This window comes from Brassica rapa, chromosome A05, assembly GCF_000309985.2.
Source record: "Brassica rapa cultivar Chiifu-401-42 chromosome A05, CAAS_Brap_v3.01, whole genome shotgun sequence".
Lineage (NCBI taxonomy): Eukaryota > Viridiplantae > Streptophyta > Magnoliopsida > Brassicales > Brassicaceae > Brassica > Brassica rapa.
The window spans coordinates 21,579,795-21,597,512 of NC_024799.2; the positions used below are offsets into that span (position 1 = coordinate 21,579,795).

At 29.7% G+C, this 17,718-nt stretch overlaps 4 protein-coding genes across 6 annotated transcripts; 3 read left to right on the forward strand and 1 right to left on the reverse strand.

Moving 5' to 3' along the window:
• Nucleotides 1–2,488: 2,488 nt before the first annotated feature.
• LOC103869587 (putative F-box/LRR-repeat protein At3g18150) lies at nt 2,489–4,883 on the forward strand. Its single transcript, XM_009147665.3, has 3 exons — nt 2,489–3,629; nt 3,798–3,974; nt 4,060–4,883. Exons 1-3 carry the CDS (start codon nt 2,718–2,720, stop codon nt 4,345–4,347), a joined length of 1,377 nt encoding a protein of 458 aa, XP_009145913.2. The 5' UTR covers nt 2,489–2,717; the 3' UTR covers nt 4,348–4,883.
• Nucleotides 4,884–8,831: 3,948 nt separating this feature from the next.
• LOC103869588 (1-aminocyclopropane-1-carboxylate oxidase homolog 12) lies at nt 8,832–9,661 on the reverse strand. Its single transcript, XM_009147666.3, is given in 2 exon segments — nt 8,832–8,994; nt 8,997–9,661. Coding segments are annotated over 2 exon segments (522 nt in total). The 5' UTR covers nt 9,379–9,661; the 3' UTR covers nt 8,832–8,854.
• A 1,133-nt stretch (nt 9,662–10,794) lies between these two features.
• On the forward strand, nt 10,795–17,697 carry LOC103869589 (putative F-box/LRR-repeat protein At3g18150). Of its 3 annotated transcripts, none has more exons than XR_004458031.1 (4): nt 10,795–13,211; nt 13,383–13,556; nt 13,655–17,119; nt 17,211–17,697. XR_004458031.1 is itself a non-coding variant. In XM_009147667.3 (4 exons), exons 1-3 carry the CDS (start codon nt 12,324–12,326, stop codon nt 13,940–13,942), a joined length of 1,350 nt encoding a protein of 449 aa, XP_009145915.1. In that variant the 5' UTR covers nt 10,795–12,323; the 3' UTR covers nt 13,943–13,945; nt 13,987–15,425. The 3 variants fall into 3 exon arrangements, 1 of the variants encoding a protein (XP_009145915.1); XR_004458030.1 differs by having other exon boundaries at nt 13,655–16,617; nt 16,943–17,697; XM_009147667.3 differs by lacking the exon at nt 17,211–17,697 and having other exon boundaries at nt 13,655–13,945; nt 13,987–15,425.
• LOC103869800 (putative F-box/LRR-repeat protein At3g18150) lies at nt 16,027–17,249 on the forward strand. The gene is made up of 3 exons (XM_009147873.3): nt 16,027–16,617; nt 16,943–17,119; nt 17,211–17,249. Exons 1-3 carry the CDS (start codon nt 16,027–16,029, stop codon nt 17,247–17,249), a joined length of 807 nt encoding a protein of 268 aa, XP_009146121.1.
• Nucleotides 17,698–17,718: the final 21 nt, after the last annotated feature.

The following is a 17,718-nucleotide window of genomic DNA, read 5'->3' on the forward strand; positions in this document are numbered from 1 at the left end:
ATCTTTTTTTTTTAACCGTGTAGCTTATGTGAAATAGCTTTTAGTTAACCGTAGCTTATATGACAAATTAGAGGGGTGGTTCAGATTCATGCCAACACTAACTACATTGATGAATCCCTTTTCTGTTGCAGTCTTTCTTTATTTTACTATTCAAACAAGACATATTCAAAGAAACCTTATAGTCACCCGATTAATTTAATTAAAAGTCAATGATCTTAGGTACAAATAGAGTTATTCTTGAATGAACCTCTACGTTCATCAACCAATAGAATTTTATTATTTCAAATTCGATATTTTAAAAAAAAATTATTGTCAAAATATATTATGTTTTTAAAATAAAAAGATTTAAAGAAATTAGAAAAAGTAGTTAGAGAAAAATGAATTTAAAATTTTCATGAATTTTAAATACATGAAATCCATTCTCATGAATTTTAAAATTTTTAAGAATCCATTGTTATTGGTTATTGGATTTCAAAAATCTTAGTACTATCCATTGTTATTGGTTTAAAAAATTTCAAAATCCATTCAAATTTTTTATTATTCAAAAAATTTAGTTATTATTGATTCTCTAATTCTAACTAAATCTAGTGTTATTGGGAGATGAATTCTATTCATTTTTACTCATAAGACTCGACTTTCAAAATATCATATGTATCCATGTGATTTTCAAAATCCTTGTGGTAAAAAACTAGAAAACAAAATAATTATTCTTACCAAATATCTATTGTACCTTAAATCCAAATTATATGTTCAAAACTATAATTCACTACATTTATATACTATTACATTTTTGAATACATAATTATTTTTAGTAATATTATTGTTTTAATAAAAATATTAATAATTACATTTAAAAAACTTATTTTAAAATATTTTTTTTAAATAGTTTCAAAAAACATTTTCGAATTTTAAAAAGAAAATTTGAAAAAAATATTTTTGAAAAAAAATAGAAAAATAATAAAAATGTTCCAATTTAAAAACATATAATTCAAAATTATATAAAACAACTCTTTATTATTTTTTATTACTTATACATCTATATAGCAAGGGGTAAATTAGTCTTTTACCTTTTTAATGAAACTTCTTCTGGTCATTTTCTTTTTTCTTATGCTCTTTTTGTGACAATTTTTTTTAAATAGCTATTTATTTATTTTTTCAATTTTGTATGTATCGGTATTATTTTCTTTTTAATTTGAAAGAACAAAATCAATAATCATGCTATATAATTTAGAAAATAAATAGATTCTATATTTATTTTACAAAAAAAAATGATAGAAAAGATGTAATAAAAATTCTTGAAAATTTATATCAATCTAAAAAAGTTATGATCAAATTTCATAAGTCAACGTATATAAATTTTTAAAAATCTATTAACTCTCAAAATTCACAAACTCTACACAAATTCATCTCCCAATAATCTCTCCTAAACTTTTAATGTCCTTTGATGGTGATCTTTGACTAAGCCAAATAAATAAACCATCATTTGATGGTGATCTTAGACTAAGGCAAATAAATAAACGGTCATGTGATGTTGATTTTGACTAACCAAATAAGATCACCATCAAATGACCTAAATCATTCTTTACAATACTTTCTTTAACTGATTCTTGCATAGATAATTTTCTTTTTTTATAAACCCACAATGATTCCTATTCAACCTTTCCTTACTCATTAACAAGAAACATTTGATACTTGAAATAATTCAACTCTTTTTTTTCTTAAACAAATTTATTTAAATAAATTTTTATGAAGATATTATACATATTTATCAATATATTTCTAAATATTATGAAGATATTATACTTATTCAGTAATATTTTCTAATTAAGCATATAACATAAAATCAAGAACTTATCAAACACATTTATTAATGTTTCCTAGATTATTTAAAAGATTTTTTTAAAAAATTTTTTTATAAAAAATAATTTCCAAAATAAAGAGAAAAAATCAAATGTTTAAAAATATTTATTTAAATATTTAGCTATTTAATATGTTTGTAGAAATAAGCGTAATTATGCTATACCTCTTTAATGAAATTTAATTTGGTCATTTTGGCCATTATAAGCTAGTTTGGAAACGAAAAATTTTTTTCAGCTATTTTTCTTTTTACATTTGTTGGTTATTAAATAGTTTTAGATTCTAACGTATTTTTATTTAATTAACTATATATTTTTTTATAAAATATTAATTCAATTTGGTTTGAAACTCAGTTAAGATACTTTTAAAATGAAGCTCTTTATTAACATAATGAAGAGCTTAAAATCTGCCATAAGCTACTCACATAATGACAACATATTTTGGTAAATAAATAGTTTCAGATTCTAACGTTTTTGTATTATAAATGTTTTATAAAATATAGAAAGAGCTTCATTTTGAAAGTATCTTAACTGAGTTTTAAACCAAATTAAATTAATATTTTATAAAAAATTATATACTTAATTAAATACAAATACGTGAGAATCTGAAACTATTTATTAACCAGCAAATGTTTTCATTATGTGAAATTAAAATCATTAGATATTTTACTGCCAAATGCCATTATGTGAGTTGCTTAAGTTTAAAAATAAAAGTTATCTATTTAATAAAACTAGATTACAGTACTAAACTACTAATATAAAATCTGTGAGATACTATGAGGTTCACTAAGATTGAGAAAGATAAGATTATATATGGTTTTTAAGAGTGCCATATACATAAAAGTTGAGCTCTAAGAATATATGTACCAGATGAAGATGGCCGGCGACAAGATAATCGAAGGAGATGTAGACTTGATCAGCACTTTACCAGATGTGATCCTCCAAGACATACTATGCTTTATTCCAACCAAACTAGCCATAACTACTTCCCTCTTGTCTAGACGATGGAGGCATGTATGGTGCGATATACCTTCTATCTCCTTAGATGTGGATACACAGACGGCAGCATCGGTAAACGAAACCCTAACTCGCTACAAAGCTACCAAGACAAAGAGTTTTCACCTCATTATAACCACCATGATGGGGAACATTCCCCACATTGATAGTTGGATCGAGGGCGCCATGTCACGCGACGTTGAGAATTTATCCCTGAATTTTCTTCATCATTATTATAAATATAAGCTTCCTGATTTCTTCTACTACACTTATTCTTTCAAGCAACTTGACATTACGTTAAGCTATGATCGACATACGATTTTTTCTCTCGAGTACACTGTATCTTGGACATCCTTGCAGAAATTATCCTTGACTAATTGTAGTCTCTTTGATGAATTCTTAGCTAAGATTCTATCCGGTTGTCCGGTTCTCAAATACTTAAGATTGTATGAATGCGGTGAACTAAAGATTCTTGATCTCAGCAAATTTCTACGTCTGAGAATATTAGAAGTAATACGTCACTTGCCGGTTCAGGGGCCAAGGAAGATTTTGGCACCACACATCCATTGTCTAAAATTGCATGACTCTCAGTTATCATGTACTTTGGTTGATGTCGCTTCTTTGACCGAAGCTAATCTGGAGTCATGCAATTGTGACATCACAAAAAACTCATTGTACCGTGAATTTAATGGTGATTTTCTCCAAGGCATGGTGCTAAAGATGCTAGAAAAGTTAAAGAACGCAGAGAAGCTTACGCTTGGGAGAAACTTTACTCAGGTAAAATTTTTGGTAGATCACATGGTTAAAAAAACGTCACAAAAAACTTTACTCAAGTATATATGTTTTTGGGCTCATATTATATATTGCATTCTCTAATGTCTCTAATGCCTAAAACTCAGTTGGTGTTCTTTTACCGATCAACGTTTGAATTGTTTATTCTGTTAGATTTTGTCTCTTGCTGAGATTCATGGTGTTCCTTTCCCGATGTTCAAGGTCAAAGCATTGACTCTTGATACAGAGATCTGTCAATATATTATTCCTGGCATAGAAAGACTGTTACAAAACTCACCTGATTTAGAAAAGTTAACCGTAGTAGAAGGAAGGGTTCGCTTCTACATGCTGGTATATTCACCATTAACCTCTTTTATACAGCTATCATCGAGTTCGAATATATCCATGAACCGATTTTGTATTTTCTATTATACAGGTGGAGTTTCTTGACAAGTACTTGAAATCACAAGGCTTTAACGTGAACAAATGCTGGAGATCAAAAGATGGAGCCTCTTGGAACAAGTACCGTAAGGATTTGAAATCTGAGCATGTGGCTTCATTAGTGGAACTTGTGCTTAAGAACACCGAGAAACTAGACAAGATGGTTGTATTGTTGGATGAACATTTCCTTAACTTCAAAATTGAAGACGTGGTGGTTCCAACACTTCCTCACAACAACAATGTCACCATTGTGCTCTCTTCCACCAACAAACCGATGACATGAAGAGTTGTGAATCATAGAGGGGTTGAATTCTTGTCAGTTTACATCGATCCTAATATTGAAAACAGAATAGAAGAAGATTTTTGTTTGTTCACACAAATCTTCAAGCCTTTAGTGGAGATTTTAAGAGTATCAAAAATTTGCTTTATCTTTTTTTTTTAACCGTATAGCTTATGTGAAATAGCTTTTAGTTAACCGTAGCTTATATGACAAATTAGAGGGGTGGTTCAGATTCATGCCAACACTAACTACATTGATGAACCCCTTTTCTGTTGCAGTCTTTCTTTATTTTACTATTCAAACAAGACATATTCAAAGAAACCTTATAGTCACCCGATTAATTTAATTAAAAGTCAATGATCTTAGGTACAAATAGAGTTACTAGGGATTAATCCGGGCTACGCCCGGGCTACGCCCGGGATTTTTATTATTTTTCTAATTTAAATTGTTAAATTATTTATATTTAAGGTATGATATATATTTATATAAATGTTAAGATGCATGTCATAATTAAAATTTATTTTTAAATTTTAACACGTTAAATTAATATATTTTTTACTATTTAAATATCTTTTTTGTAATTTTGTTGGCTATCTAGTTATCATATTTAGCAAAACTATCCGTTGAGTGTTGAAATAAATGTTTTAGATATTTAATTAAACTGTAGAATATTTTCGGATCGACCACATGCTCAACAATCGATCCATCCGTAAAAAGATGGTCGATCTCCTTGGCTAGGTAAGTACAATTTTAGCAAAAATATCTTTGATTTTCAAATATTAAGTATATAACTATTCTTTTGAATATTTTTTTTTGAATTGTATTTTTTGATTAAATTATTGTATTATAATGTTTATGTAAATATTTTTTGATGTTTGAATTTGTGTTGTTCGTATACTTAACCTAGATGATATTGATGTTTAACAATTTATTGTTTTCTGGATATAGAAAATAATGATATATCAAAACATATCTAATACTTGTTAAATGATAGTATAATGTAAATTACTTCCATTATTTGAAAATAACCATTTGTTGTTTTTATTTTTGTTTTTAATCAGAAATTATTTTTATTTAAAAACATCATTCATATATAATATAATAGTTTAAGTTTGGAAGATTAATCTATATATATAAATTTATGTATATTTAAAAAAAAAAAATTTAAGATATTATATATTGAGTAACTGAATAAAAGCTGAATTTCTTATCTTGAAAATCAAATATTTATAGTTTTGTCTTCATGTTATACTCACCAATCCATAATTGATATTTATAACTCAGTATGTTTTTTAAAAAACTTACTTTTAAGTAATAAATATATTTAATAAATTAAATTCATCCCCTATAATGTGCTGTAAACTATATTTAAAAACTCTCTAAAATTATATTTTAAGCATAATATTACTATTATTTAATTTAAGTTATTTTAAGCATAATATATGCTAAACCATCTTAAATTATATTTACAATAGGACCATCCTAAACCGGTTAATAAACCAAAAACAATACTAAACCAACATGAACCAATACCTGATTCGGCGAGGAAGGAAGTGTTTCGGGATAAACGCTTGAATGGTTATTAACTGTAATGGTTTGATCATGAAAGAGTTAGTATGAATATTAACAATAAAATAATGGATTAGATTAATTTAAATTTGTAAGAATATCTTTGAGTTTAAGAAAAGCAATTCAATTCCCATGAATAAGTTTGGCTTTTGGAAGTTGCGGGTTTTCCAACAATGAATCCACCTAACAAAAAGTTTGTTGTTATAAAAAATCTCCTTCAAGGTCATTAAAGGTTTTTGGGACGGCAAGATTTGATGGTGAGACCATTTTTTTGCTCGAGTGCTATGAAGTTTTTTTGATAGTGTGAGGTTGATGTTGATAGAATAATGAGTTTTATAGAGACTTTCTTGATGTAAAACTATATTTTTTTTGTTTAATGTGGTATTTTCATTTTTACATAATTTACTACCATTTTAAGATAGATGTCCATTTTATTTAATGTACTCTTTCCATTTTTTTGAAAACTGTGCATTTACTTATTATTGTATATATAATTCATATATTTATATATTTATAATATTTACTTATTATTTATTTTTCTATATATTTTGTATTTCTCTTTCTTATATTTTATATTTTGTTAATATCTATATTTTATATTTTAAGATATATGTTTAAATTTTAATGTATTTTTCCATTTTTAATGTAAAACGGCAATGTTTAATAGAAGAACTGGACAAATTGTCAAATAGTCATATTTATGTTTTTTTTCTTTTTTTATAAAATGGTAATGTTACATTATGGAGATATACCGGTTTTTTTTGTGAAAAAATGGTAATCTTACATATGTTTAATGTTGTTTTTCCATTTTTTATGTTGTATGTTTACATATTATATATAATGTTTTTTGACGTTTTTTATAAAACGGTAATGTTACATTATGGAGATAAGCCGTCTTTTTTTCAAGTGAAAAATGGTAATCTTACCTATGTTTAATGTAGTTTTTTAATTTTTTATGCTGTATGTTTAAATATTATTTATAATTTTCGAAAATTAGTAATATTAAAATGTAAAACTATATTTTATGCCACGTGTCATCTTTCGGAAGAAGTTTTTTTTGCTTATGTGGACGCTCTATGGAACCTCAAGGTTATATAGCAAATTACATGAGTTTATGGGTGTATCTACGCCAATTACTCTATATTTAATGTAGTATTTCTATTTTTTATGTTGTATGTTTACATATATTTATTATTTTCGAAATTATATATAATGTTTTTTGTTTTTTTTATAAAACGGTAGTATTACATTATGGAATTAAGCCGTCTTTTTTTTAAAGTGAAAAATGGTAATTTTACATATGTTCAATGTAGTTTTTCTATTTTTTATGTTGTATGTTTCATATTATTTATAATTTTTGAAAATTAGTAATATTAAAATGTAAAACTATATTTTATGCCACGTGTCATCTTTCGGGAGAATTTTTTTTCGCTGATATGGACGCTCTATGGAGCCTCAAAAGGTCCCTTTTATTGGTAATATTACATTATGGAATTAAGCCGTCTTTTTTTTAAAGTGAAAAATGGTAATTTTACATATGTTCAATGTAGTTTTTCTATTTTTTATGTTGTATGTTTCATATTATTTATAATTTTTGAAAACTAGTAATATTAAAATGTAAAACTATATTTTATGCCACGTGTCATCTTTCGGGAGAATTTTTTTCGCTGATGTGGACGCTCTATGGAGCTTCAAAAGGTCCCTTTTATTAGTATTTTTGACGTTTTTTATAAAACGGTAATGTTACATTATGGAGATAAGCCGTCTTTTTTTTCAAGTGAAAAATGGTAATCTTACCTATGTTTAATGTAGTTTTTTAATTTTTTATGCTGTATGTTTAAATATTATTTATAATTTTCGAAAATTAGTAATATTAAAATGTAAAACTATATTTTATGCCACGTGTCATCTTTCGGAAGAAGTTTTTTTTGCTTATGTGGACGCTCTATGGAGCCTCAAGGTTATATAGCAAATTACATGAGTTTATGGGTGTATCTACGCCAATTACTCTATATTTAATGTAGTATTTCTATTTTTTATGTTGTATGTTTACATATATTTATTATTTTCGAAATTATATATAATGTTTTTTGTTTTTTTTATAAAACGGTAGTATTACATTATGGAATTAAGCCGTCTTTTTTTTAAAATGAAAAATGGTAATTTTACATATGTTCAATGTAGTTTTTCTATTTTTTATGTTGTATGTTTCATATTATTTATAATTTTTGAAAATTAGTAATATGAAAATGTAAAACTATATTTTATGCCACGTGTCATCTTTCGGGAGAATTTTTTTTCGCTGATATGGACGCTCTATGGAGCCTCAAAAGGTCCCTTTTATTGGTAATATTACATTATGGAATTAAGCCGTCTTTTTTTTAAAGTGAAAAATGGTAATTTTACATATGTTCAATGTAGTTTTTCTATTTTTTATGTTGTATGTTTCATATTATTTATAATTTTTGAAAACTAGTAATATTAAAATGTAAAACTATATTTTATGCCACGTGTCATCTTTCGGGAGAATTTTTTTCGCTGATGTGGACGCTCTATGGAGCTTCAAAAGGTCCCTTTTATTAGTAAGGATTAAGCCGTCTTTTTTTAAAGTGAAAAATGGTAATTTTACATATGTTCAATGTAGTTTTTCTATTTTTTATGTTGTATGTTTCATATTATTTATAATTTTTGAAAACTAGTAATATTAAAATGTAAAACTATATTTTATGCCATGTGTCATCTTTCGGGAGAATTTTTTTCGCTGATGTGGACGCTCTATGGAGCTTCAAAAGGTCCCTTTTATTAGTAAGGATTAGTACAAGTGTGTATAAGCAATTGAATTTAAGTATGTATTGACCAACAAGATTTAAGTATTTAATCGATTGAAACTTCAATAATTTCCAATTAAAAGGGAAACAAAGGAAGTATTAGTCTGTTTTCCTTACCTGCAAGCCACTGGGAGATCCTCAGGAGGTGGAGGATCTGGAGCCATGTAACAAGAGAAAGCATCTCTCCAATTTACAGATGGAGAAGCACTGTATAGATCGAAGTTACTATTGTACACGAATTTTTCTTGTTGAAATCACGCGAGAAATATCGTTTCTTGACCTCAGGATCTTCCTCGTGAAACCTACGAACTCCATCTTCAATCTCTTTAAGAACGTTCAAAGGAATACCATGATTGATCACCTGGAAGAATCCCCACTTCTCCGCCGCGTGTTTGACCTTCTCCACGACGGCTTCACGTGACGATGGGTCCACGTGAACGCTTGCAAAGTCGATGATAGGGATCTCTAGGTCTGAAACAGAGGGTTTCTTGTCGGTCAAGGAATCTTGTGGGATGTGGAAGATACGTGGGACTTGGGTGATTTTGGCATCGACAAGCCCTTTGACTCCTTCTTGCGTCTCATCGAAAGCCTTTCGTTCGATATACGGATCGAATTCAACAGAGTTTTTGGTCACCATTGTTTTCTGCTTAGGAGAAGAAGTAGCAATGTGAAGATAAATAAAAGAACGACTGAGAATCGACGGTAGGAGAGTCTGGTCTTTACTGTGTGGGACCAACTTATGTCCGTTTTCGTGGGTTCTGACTGTAACTGATGATTAATTCACATGACTATGTTGTCTCTCACTCACTGTCACACTCACTTTAAACGACGATTTGTCGTAATTGAATTTTCTTCTCCGCTTTAGTGGACTAATTACATTAGCTAATTACTCGAGACTTTGATATAATTTCTCTTTGAATTTTCAGCTAGGGATTAACCCGGCCTACGCCCGGGCATTTTTATTTTTTTTCTAATTTAAGTTGTTAAATTATTTATATTTAGGTTATGATATATATTTATATAAATGTTAAGATGCATGTCATAATTAAAATTTATTTTTAAATTTTAATACGTTAAATTAACATATTTTTTACTATTTAAATATTTTTTGTAATTTTGTTGGCTATCTAGTTATCATATTTAGCAAAACTATCTGTTGAGTGTTAACAAAAATGTTTTAGATATTAAATTAAACTGTTGAGTATTTTCGGATCGACCACATGCTCAACAATCAATCGATCCGTAAAAAGATGGTCGATCTCCTTGGCCAGGTAAGTACAATTTTAGCAAAAATATCTTTGATTTTCAGATATTAAGTATATAACTATTCTTTTTTAATTGTATTTTTTGATTAAATTATTGTATTATAATGTTTATGTAAATATTTTTTGTGATGTTTGAATTTGTGTTGTCCGTATACTTAACCTAGATGATATTGATGTTTAACAATTAATTGTTTTCTGGAAATAAAAAATAATGATATATCAAAACGTATCTAATACTTGTTAAATGATAGTATAATGTAAATTATATCCATTATTTGAAAATAACCATTTGTTGTTTTTTATTTTATTTTTTAAATCAGAAATTATTTTTATTTAAAAACATTATTCATATATAATATAATAGTTTAAGTTTGGAAAATTAATCTATATATATAAATTATGTATATTTTTTAAAAAATAATTTAAGATATTATATATTGAGTAACTGAGTAAAAACTGAATTTCTTATCTTGAAAATAAAATATTTATATTTTTGTCTTCATGTTATACTCACCAATCCATCATTGATATTTATAACTCAGTATGTTTTTAAAATAACTTAGTTTTAAGTAATAAACAAATTTAATAATTAAATTCATCACCTATAATGTTATATAAACTATATTTGAAAACTCTTTAAAATTATATTTTAAGCATAATATTACTAATATTTAATTTAAGTTATTTTAAGCATAATATATGCTAAACTAACTTAAATTATATTTACAATAGGACCATCCTAAACGTGTTAATAAACCAAAAACAATACTAAACCAACATGAACCAATACCTGATTCGGCGTGGAAGGAAGTGTTTCGGGATAAATGCTTGAATGGTTATTAACTGTAATAGTTTGATCATGAAATAGTTAGTATGAATATTAACTATAAAATGATGGATTAGATTAATTTAAATTTGTAAGAATACATTTCAGTCTATGAAAAGCAATTCAATTCAATTCCCATGAATAAGTTTGTATAAGTTTGTAGACAAGTGTCTGAGCACGATTTATAACATCTGAAATATTCTTTTTATACAAACTTACATGAATATATAGTCATTCTTTTTTACATATAGATTCAGTAATATTCTAAAAGAATGCATTATTGATAAGTGCTAACCTATTTTACCAGCTACAAATTCATATCATGTAAACCCAATTATTATTAATGAAAGTTGATGATGAAATTTAAATAATGTATATAAAATGTATATAAAATATTAACTGACTTTTATACAATTTATATATAATCTTACTAGAATTGCAAAATATCCTATATTTATATCAAACCAAATATTTCATATAAAACAACTAATTAAATATAAATTTTAAACACTTAAGTAAATAAAAAATCATAAATTTAAAAATATATTAGAAGTTTCATTCATCTCTCAAAATATTATTGAAGATTATTTATTTTTTTCTACCAGGTCAACGAAATGTCGGGTCACACTTGATTGCGAATTTTTTCGAAGTTTACATGCTTTAAATTAATGAGTTTTCATTAATCTAAACCAGTTTATGTACAAGTCATCATGTTTACTGGTTCGACCACAGATCTAAACTTGATATAAAAGTTTTGTTCTCATCTAATTTAAAATAATTTATTTTAAAATAATAGACATTGAATCTGATCAAATCATATAATGTTTTAAAAAAAATCAAACGATTTTTTATGTTGTATGTTTACATATATTTATTATTTTTCGAAATTATATATAATGTTTTTTGTTTTTTTTTATAAAACGGTAATTTACATTATGGAGATAAGCCGTCTTTTTTTCAAGTGAAACATTTTAATCTTACATATGTTTAATGTAGTTTTTCCATTTTTTTATGCTGTATGTTTACATATTATTTATAATTTTTGAAAATTAGTAATATTAAAATGTAAAACTACATTTTATGCCACGTGTCATTTTTCGGGAGAAGTTTTTTTTACTGATGTGGATGCTCTATGGAGCTTCAAAAGGTCCCTTTTATTAGTATAGATAGATTAGTACACATTTATAAAAAACTTAACAAACTTTTTGAAGATATTATAGATATTTATCGATATCTTTCTAAATTTTAGAAAGATAGTATACATATTCAGTAATGTTTTTCTAATTAAGCATATAAGTCAAATTCAAGAAGATATCAAACAATATTAGTAAGATCTTCCTAAATTATTTTAGAGAAAAAAACAGTTCTTTTAATTTTTTTATCTATTTAATGAAACTACATTACAATATTAATATAAAATCTGTGAGATAATACGAGGTTAGAATGAGATTATATAATTTTTTATCTATTTAATCTTTACCCTAAGAATATATGTCGCAAGGGAAGATGGCCGACGACAGAAGGATCAAAGCAGCTGTAGACTTGATTAGCAATTTACCAGATGAGATCCTCCAACACATACTCTGCTTTATTCGGATCAAATTGGCCATCACAACATCCCTCTTGTCTAGACGATGGAAGCATGTATGGTGCGAGATACCTTCTCTTTCCTTAGATGCCACTATACTGACTGCCGCTTCGGTAAACAAAACCCTAAGTCACTACACAGCTCCGAAGACGAAGAGTTTTCACCTCAAAACCTATAGGAGTAAATACACTCCACACATCAACCGGTGGATCAAGTGCGCCATGTCACACAACGTTGAGAATCTTTCCCTGGATTTCTGGGCTAATAGTTATCCGTATAAGCTTCCAGATTTCTTCTACAACAGTTCTTCTTTCAGGCAACTCAACATTAAGTTAATCTTTTTTCATACGATTGTTCCCGAATGCACCGTGTCTTGGAAATTCTTACGGAAGTTATCCTTAAGTGGTTGTACTCTCTCTGATGAATCCTTAGCAAAGATTCTAACCGGTTGTCCGATTCTAGAATACTTAACATTGTGTCACTGCAGTGAACTAAAGGTTCTTGATCTCCGCAAATCACTACGTCTGAGAACATTACAAATAAGACGTGACATGTCGGTACCAGGACCAACGCAGATTGTGGCACCACACATCCATTCTCTCAGATTGTTAAACTCTCAGTTATCATGCACTTTTGTCGATGTCGCTTCTTTAACCGAAGCTAAACTGGACATTTGTTATGTCTCGGTGAACCCTAACTTAAAGGCTGATTTTCTTCAAACCATGGTGCTAAAGATGCTAGAAAAGATACAAAACGTAGAGAAGCTTACTTTTGGTGGAAACTTTATTCAGGTATATAATTAGTTTTTTGGCTCATATTATTTTCTTCTCTAATGCCTAACAAGCAGTTGTTTCGCGATCAGTATTCATTAGAAGTTGATTTTCTATATGTTTGATTAAGAACGTTTACAAAAGTCTATGTCATTAGCTCGTTACTAACTATCTTTTTATTCTTTCTATTAGATTTTATCTCTTGCTGAGATTCGTGGTGTTTCTTTCCCGATGCTCAAGGTCAAAACATTGACTCTTGATACAGATATCTGTCAGTATGTTATTCCTGGTATAGAAAGACTGTTACAAAACTCACCTGATTTAGAGACGCTAACAGCACTTTCAAGGGATTTCAACAGCATGCCGGTACGTATATTCTCATCATGCACCAACCTCTTTTCTAGCTATTATCGTGTCCAAATATATCCAAGAACTGTTTTTGTGTCGAATTTATGTTTTCGCAGGGGAAGTATCTTGACCAATACTTGAAATCACAAGGCTTTAATCTAAATACATGCTGGAGATCAACCTCTTTGAACAACCGTGGTGTGGATTTAACATCTGAGCATGTGGCTTCATTTGTGGAACTTATGCTTAAACATACAAAGAAACTAGACAAGATGCTCGTACTGTTGGATGAACGTTTCCTTCAGTTTGAAATTGAAGACGTGGTGGTTCCAACATTTCCTCACAACAAAAATGTCAATGTTGTGCTCTGCGCCACCAAGTTGATGGTATCAGAACAGTGGTGAATCATAGTGGTTGAAGTCTTTTTTTTTTTTTTTTTTTTGTCGACATAGTGGTTGAAGTCTTGAGACCTTTATTGAACGTTTCTATTTTAAATTATACTTTTAATAACTGGTGTACTTTATTTAATATTGTATACGTCGAGCCTACTGAGAACACAATAGAAGAAGAGTTTGGATTGTCTTACAAAAGTTTCAGGGCATATATAAGTGGAGCTCATTAGATGTGAATCAGTTATGCAATATTTGCTAGATTTAGCGTGGGATGATATTTTTATTAAGTGTTTGACAAGCAATCATTATCTGACAGTTCAATAAACTGTACAAGAAAAAAAAAGAACGAGATTCAGAACTTCATTTCCACTTCCACATAGACCAGTGATTATACTCCCTAGCTTACAAAGCTAAATCGTTAAAAGAACGTTTATGGCGCAAGATTTTTGTAAGGCGTGGAAGAGGTACTACTCCATATGGTCGTCGATCTCACGAGAACTTATTATTCAAAAAGTTCTTTATCTTCCTATGACTTCTTTTATGTTATGCTTTTAAACAAATGTGGTGCTTTTATTTACAGTATACTTAACTTCTTAACATGAACTCTATGGCTGAGCCATTTCCTTGTAACTTTTCTACTATTTAATAGCAAGCCTTTCGTCAAAAAAAAAAGAAGATTTTTGTAAACACTTTTATGCATCTGTTCTTATCTAAATCACAAATAAGAGAGACTTGATTAGTAAGAGACTCTATTTCAACCAACCTTTTATAAGCCAAGTGCTCACTAGTTGCTCTCTAATCAGCTTACTACATTCAGTCCTACACTATATATCATATTCCGGACTTAATTATAGCTAAAGATTTAAGCCGCTACATATCTTATCACGTTTCTCTTTGGGTGCTAAGGTTGAGCAACACTTTTTGTTTGATGAACATGAAATTCGGTTCACTTGTTACTGTCTATCAGACACAAGGAGCAAGAGATCCTAATGGGACAATAAAGATGACAGAAAAACAATAAAGAAGTGATGTAAAATCACCTCGTGAACAACACGAGTAGGGAGCTTCCAGACATTTTATCTCTCTGAAATAACCGCTCTTTTCCTGGACAACGAGGACCTACGCTCATTGAATTGCGTTATTTCATATCGGTTTAAGTCATACTCATGTTTTTTCTTCTTCATAGAACGAACATCATTGACAAAGTAATGTGCTGGACACTAAAATTAGGGTGCCTCTCTAGTGGTTTTGTTGAGGACAAGAGCACCAACACCAACAATGTGGGAAGCATTGGCGGGGATAGTATCAGGGGTATTAGAGATCCAAGAGACAAGCATCAAGTACACAGGCTCTGCTTGATGATATCTACACCCACCCTTCCTGAATATTGAAACACACATAAAGCAAGTCTATTACCAAAAGTCAACAAACAAAACAGAACAAGAAAAGGTTTATCGAGAAAAATCTCTTACAATAACAGCAAACTCAACAAGATTAGCTATAAACCAAGAGGTAGCTTTATCCAAATCCCCTTCTTCCCCTGCAAATTTCAAACAAAAATAACAACTCCCAGAAAGTGGAAATTTCAAACCAGCGGACTTACTTGAGTCTCAAGAAATCCCAGCAAATGGAAATTTCTTCTTTCATTCTTATGTACCACGTGTAATATAACAACTCCCCTAAACTGTGATTATTTTTTCATCAATTGGAAGCTGAAGCCCATTAATAAAGAGGAGGCCATGTAACGCTTTTATATACCTAAAAAATCATTGCCCTAAGAATACAGCATATCGCAGACGACATGATGACAGAAGGAGCTGAAGACTTGTTCCGCAATCTACCAGTTGTGATCCTCCAACGCATACTCTGCTTTGTTCCTATCGAATTAGCCATCAAAACATCCCTCTTGTCAAAACGATGGAGACACGTATGGCGCGAGATACCTTCTCTCTCCTTAAAGGCCAACACACTGACGGCAGATTCTATAAACAAAACCCTAGCTCGTTACACAGCTCCCAAGATGAAGAGCTTTCACCTCCTAAATATCACCAATCACAAAGAACATACCATACATCGACACGTGGATCAAGTTCGCCATGTCACGCAACGTTGAGAATCTATCCCTTGATGTTCGTAGACCGTATTATGAAGAGTATAAGCTTCCTGATTTCTTCTACAACAGTTCCTCTTTCAAACAGCTCAACATTAAGTTCGCTCATAAGATGGTTATGGAGTGCCGATATGGGTCTTCTTGGGTGTCGTTGCAGAAGTTATCATTGACTTGTTGTAGTATCTCCGATGATTCCATGGCTAAGATTCTATCCGGTTGTCCGAATCTCGAATACTTGAGATTGTATCTCTGCAGGAAACTAAAGTTTCTTGATCTCAGGAATTCCCTACGTCTGAGAACGTTGGAAGTAAACCGTAACCTGAAGAAACGGGGGCCAAGGCAGATTGTGGCACCACATATCCATTGTCACAGATTGGTAGACTCTCTGACATCATGTACTTTGGTTGATGTCGGTTCTCTAACCGAAGCTAAGTTGGATATTTGCTATGTCCAAACTAATAACCCTTTCTTCGAGTTTACCAAACCTGATTTTCTCCAACTCCAAGTCAAAGTGCTTGAGATGCTAGAGAAGGTACAAAACGCAGAGAAGCTTACGTTTGGTGGAAACTTTATTGAGGTACGTACACATGTTATTTTTTGGGTTCATAATTATATAAATAGCATTCTCTAATGCCTAAAAGTCAGTAGGTTGCACGGTCAACGTTTTCTATATGGAATAATTAGTTTTCTTTAGAGTTTTCTATAGTTCTAAAAAAAAAAAAAAAAATTCATAAAGACTCCATATCGAATAACACCATTAGACCTACATTTATGATTAGAGTCCTTAACTATTCAAAAAAAAAATATATATATATATTATTAAAATGGTAAGGATTCCAATGGTGCTCTTATAAGCTTGATACTAATCAATATTCACTATATCTTCTTTGTTTTTCTGTTAGATTTTATCTCTTGCTGAGATTCGTGGTGTTTATTTCCCGATGCTCAAGGTCAAATCATTGACTCTGGATACAGTGATCTCTCAGTATGTTATTCCTGGCATAGAAAGACTGTTACAAAACTCTCCTGATTTAGAGAAGTTAACAGTACGTGGAAGGACTTCCAGCAATGCCATACTGGTATATTTACCACAACCTCTTTTTCTATAGCTATTATCCAGTTCAAATCTATCCAGGAACCGTTTTACTAACTTATTTTATGTTTGTACAGGAGCATCATCTTGACCTATACTTGAAATCACAATCCTAGAAGCCGGATCAATGCTGGAAATCGTCTAAAGATGGTTTCAATTGGAATACGTCTTGTTGGTATGTACAACCAAAGCATGTCACTGCATTCGTGGAACTTGTTCTTAAAAACACTGAGAAATTAGACAAGATGGTCCTACTGTTGTATAAACGTTACCTTAAGTCTTATATTGAAGATCTGACTGCAACACTTCTTCACAACAGCAATGTCACCATTGGGCCTCTTCCACCAACATCACAATAGGGGGTTGAAGTCTTGTCACTACCTCTAGCTTCCGCGTAGTACCTACACGGATATGATTTCTGTTGAACGTCTTTTGGACTACACTAGGATGTATGATGATCTTCTAAAATGTCTTTTCTGTTGCAGTCTTTCTTTATTTTATTACTGAAACAAGGCATATTCAAAGAAACCTTATAGTCACCTGAATAATTTTATTAAAAGTCAATGATCTTACGTACGTACGAAT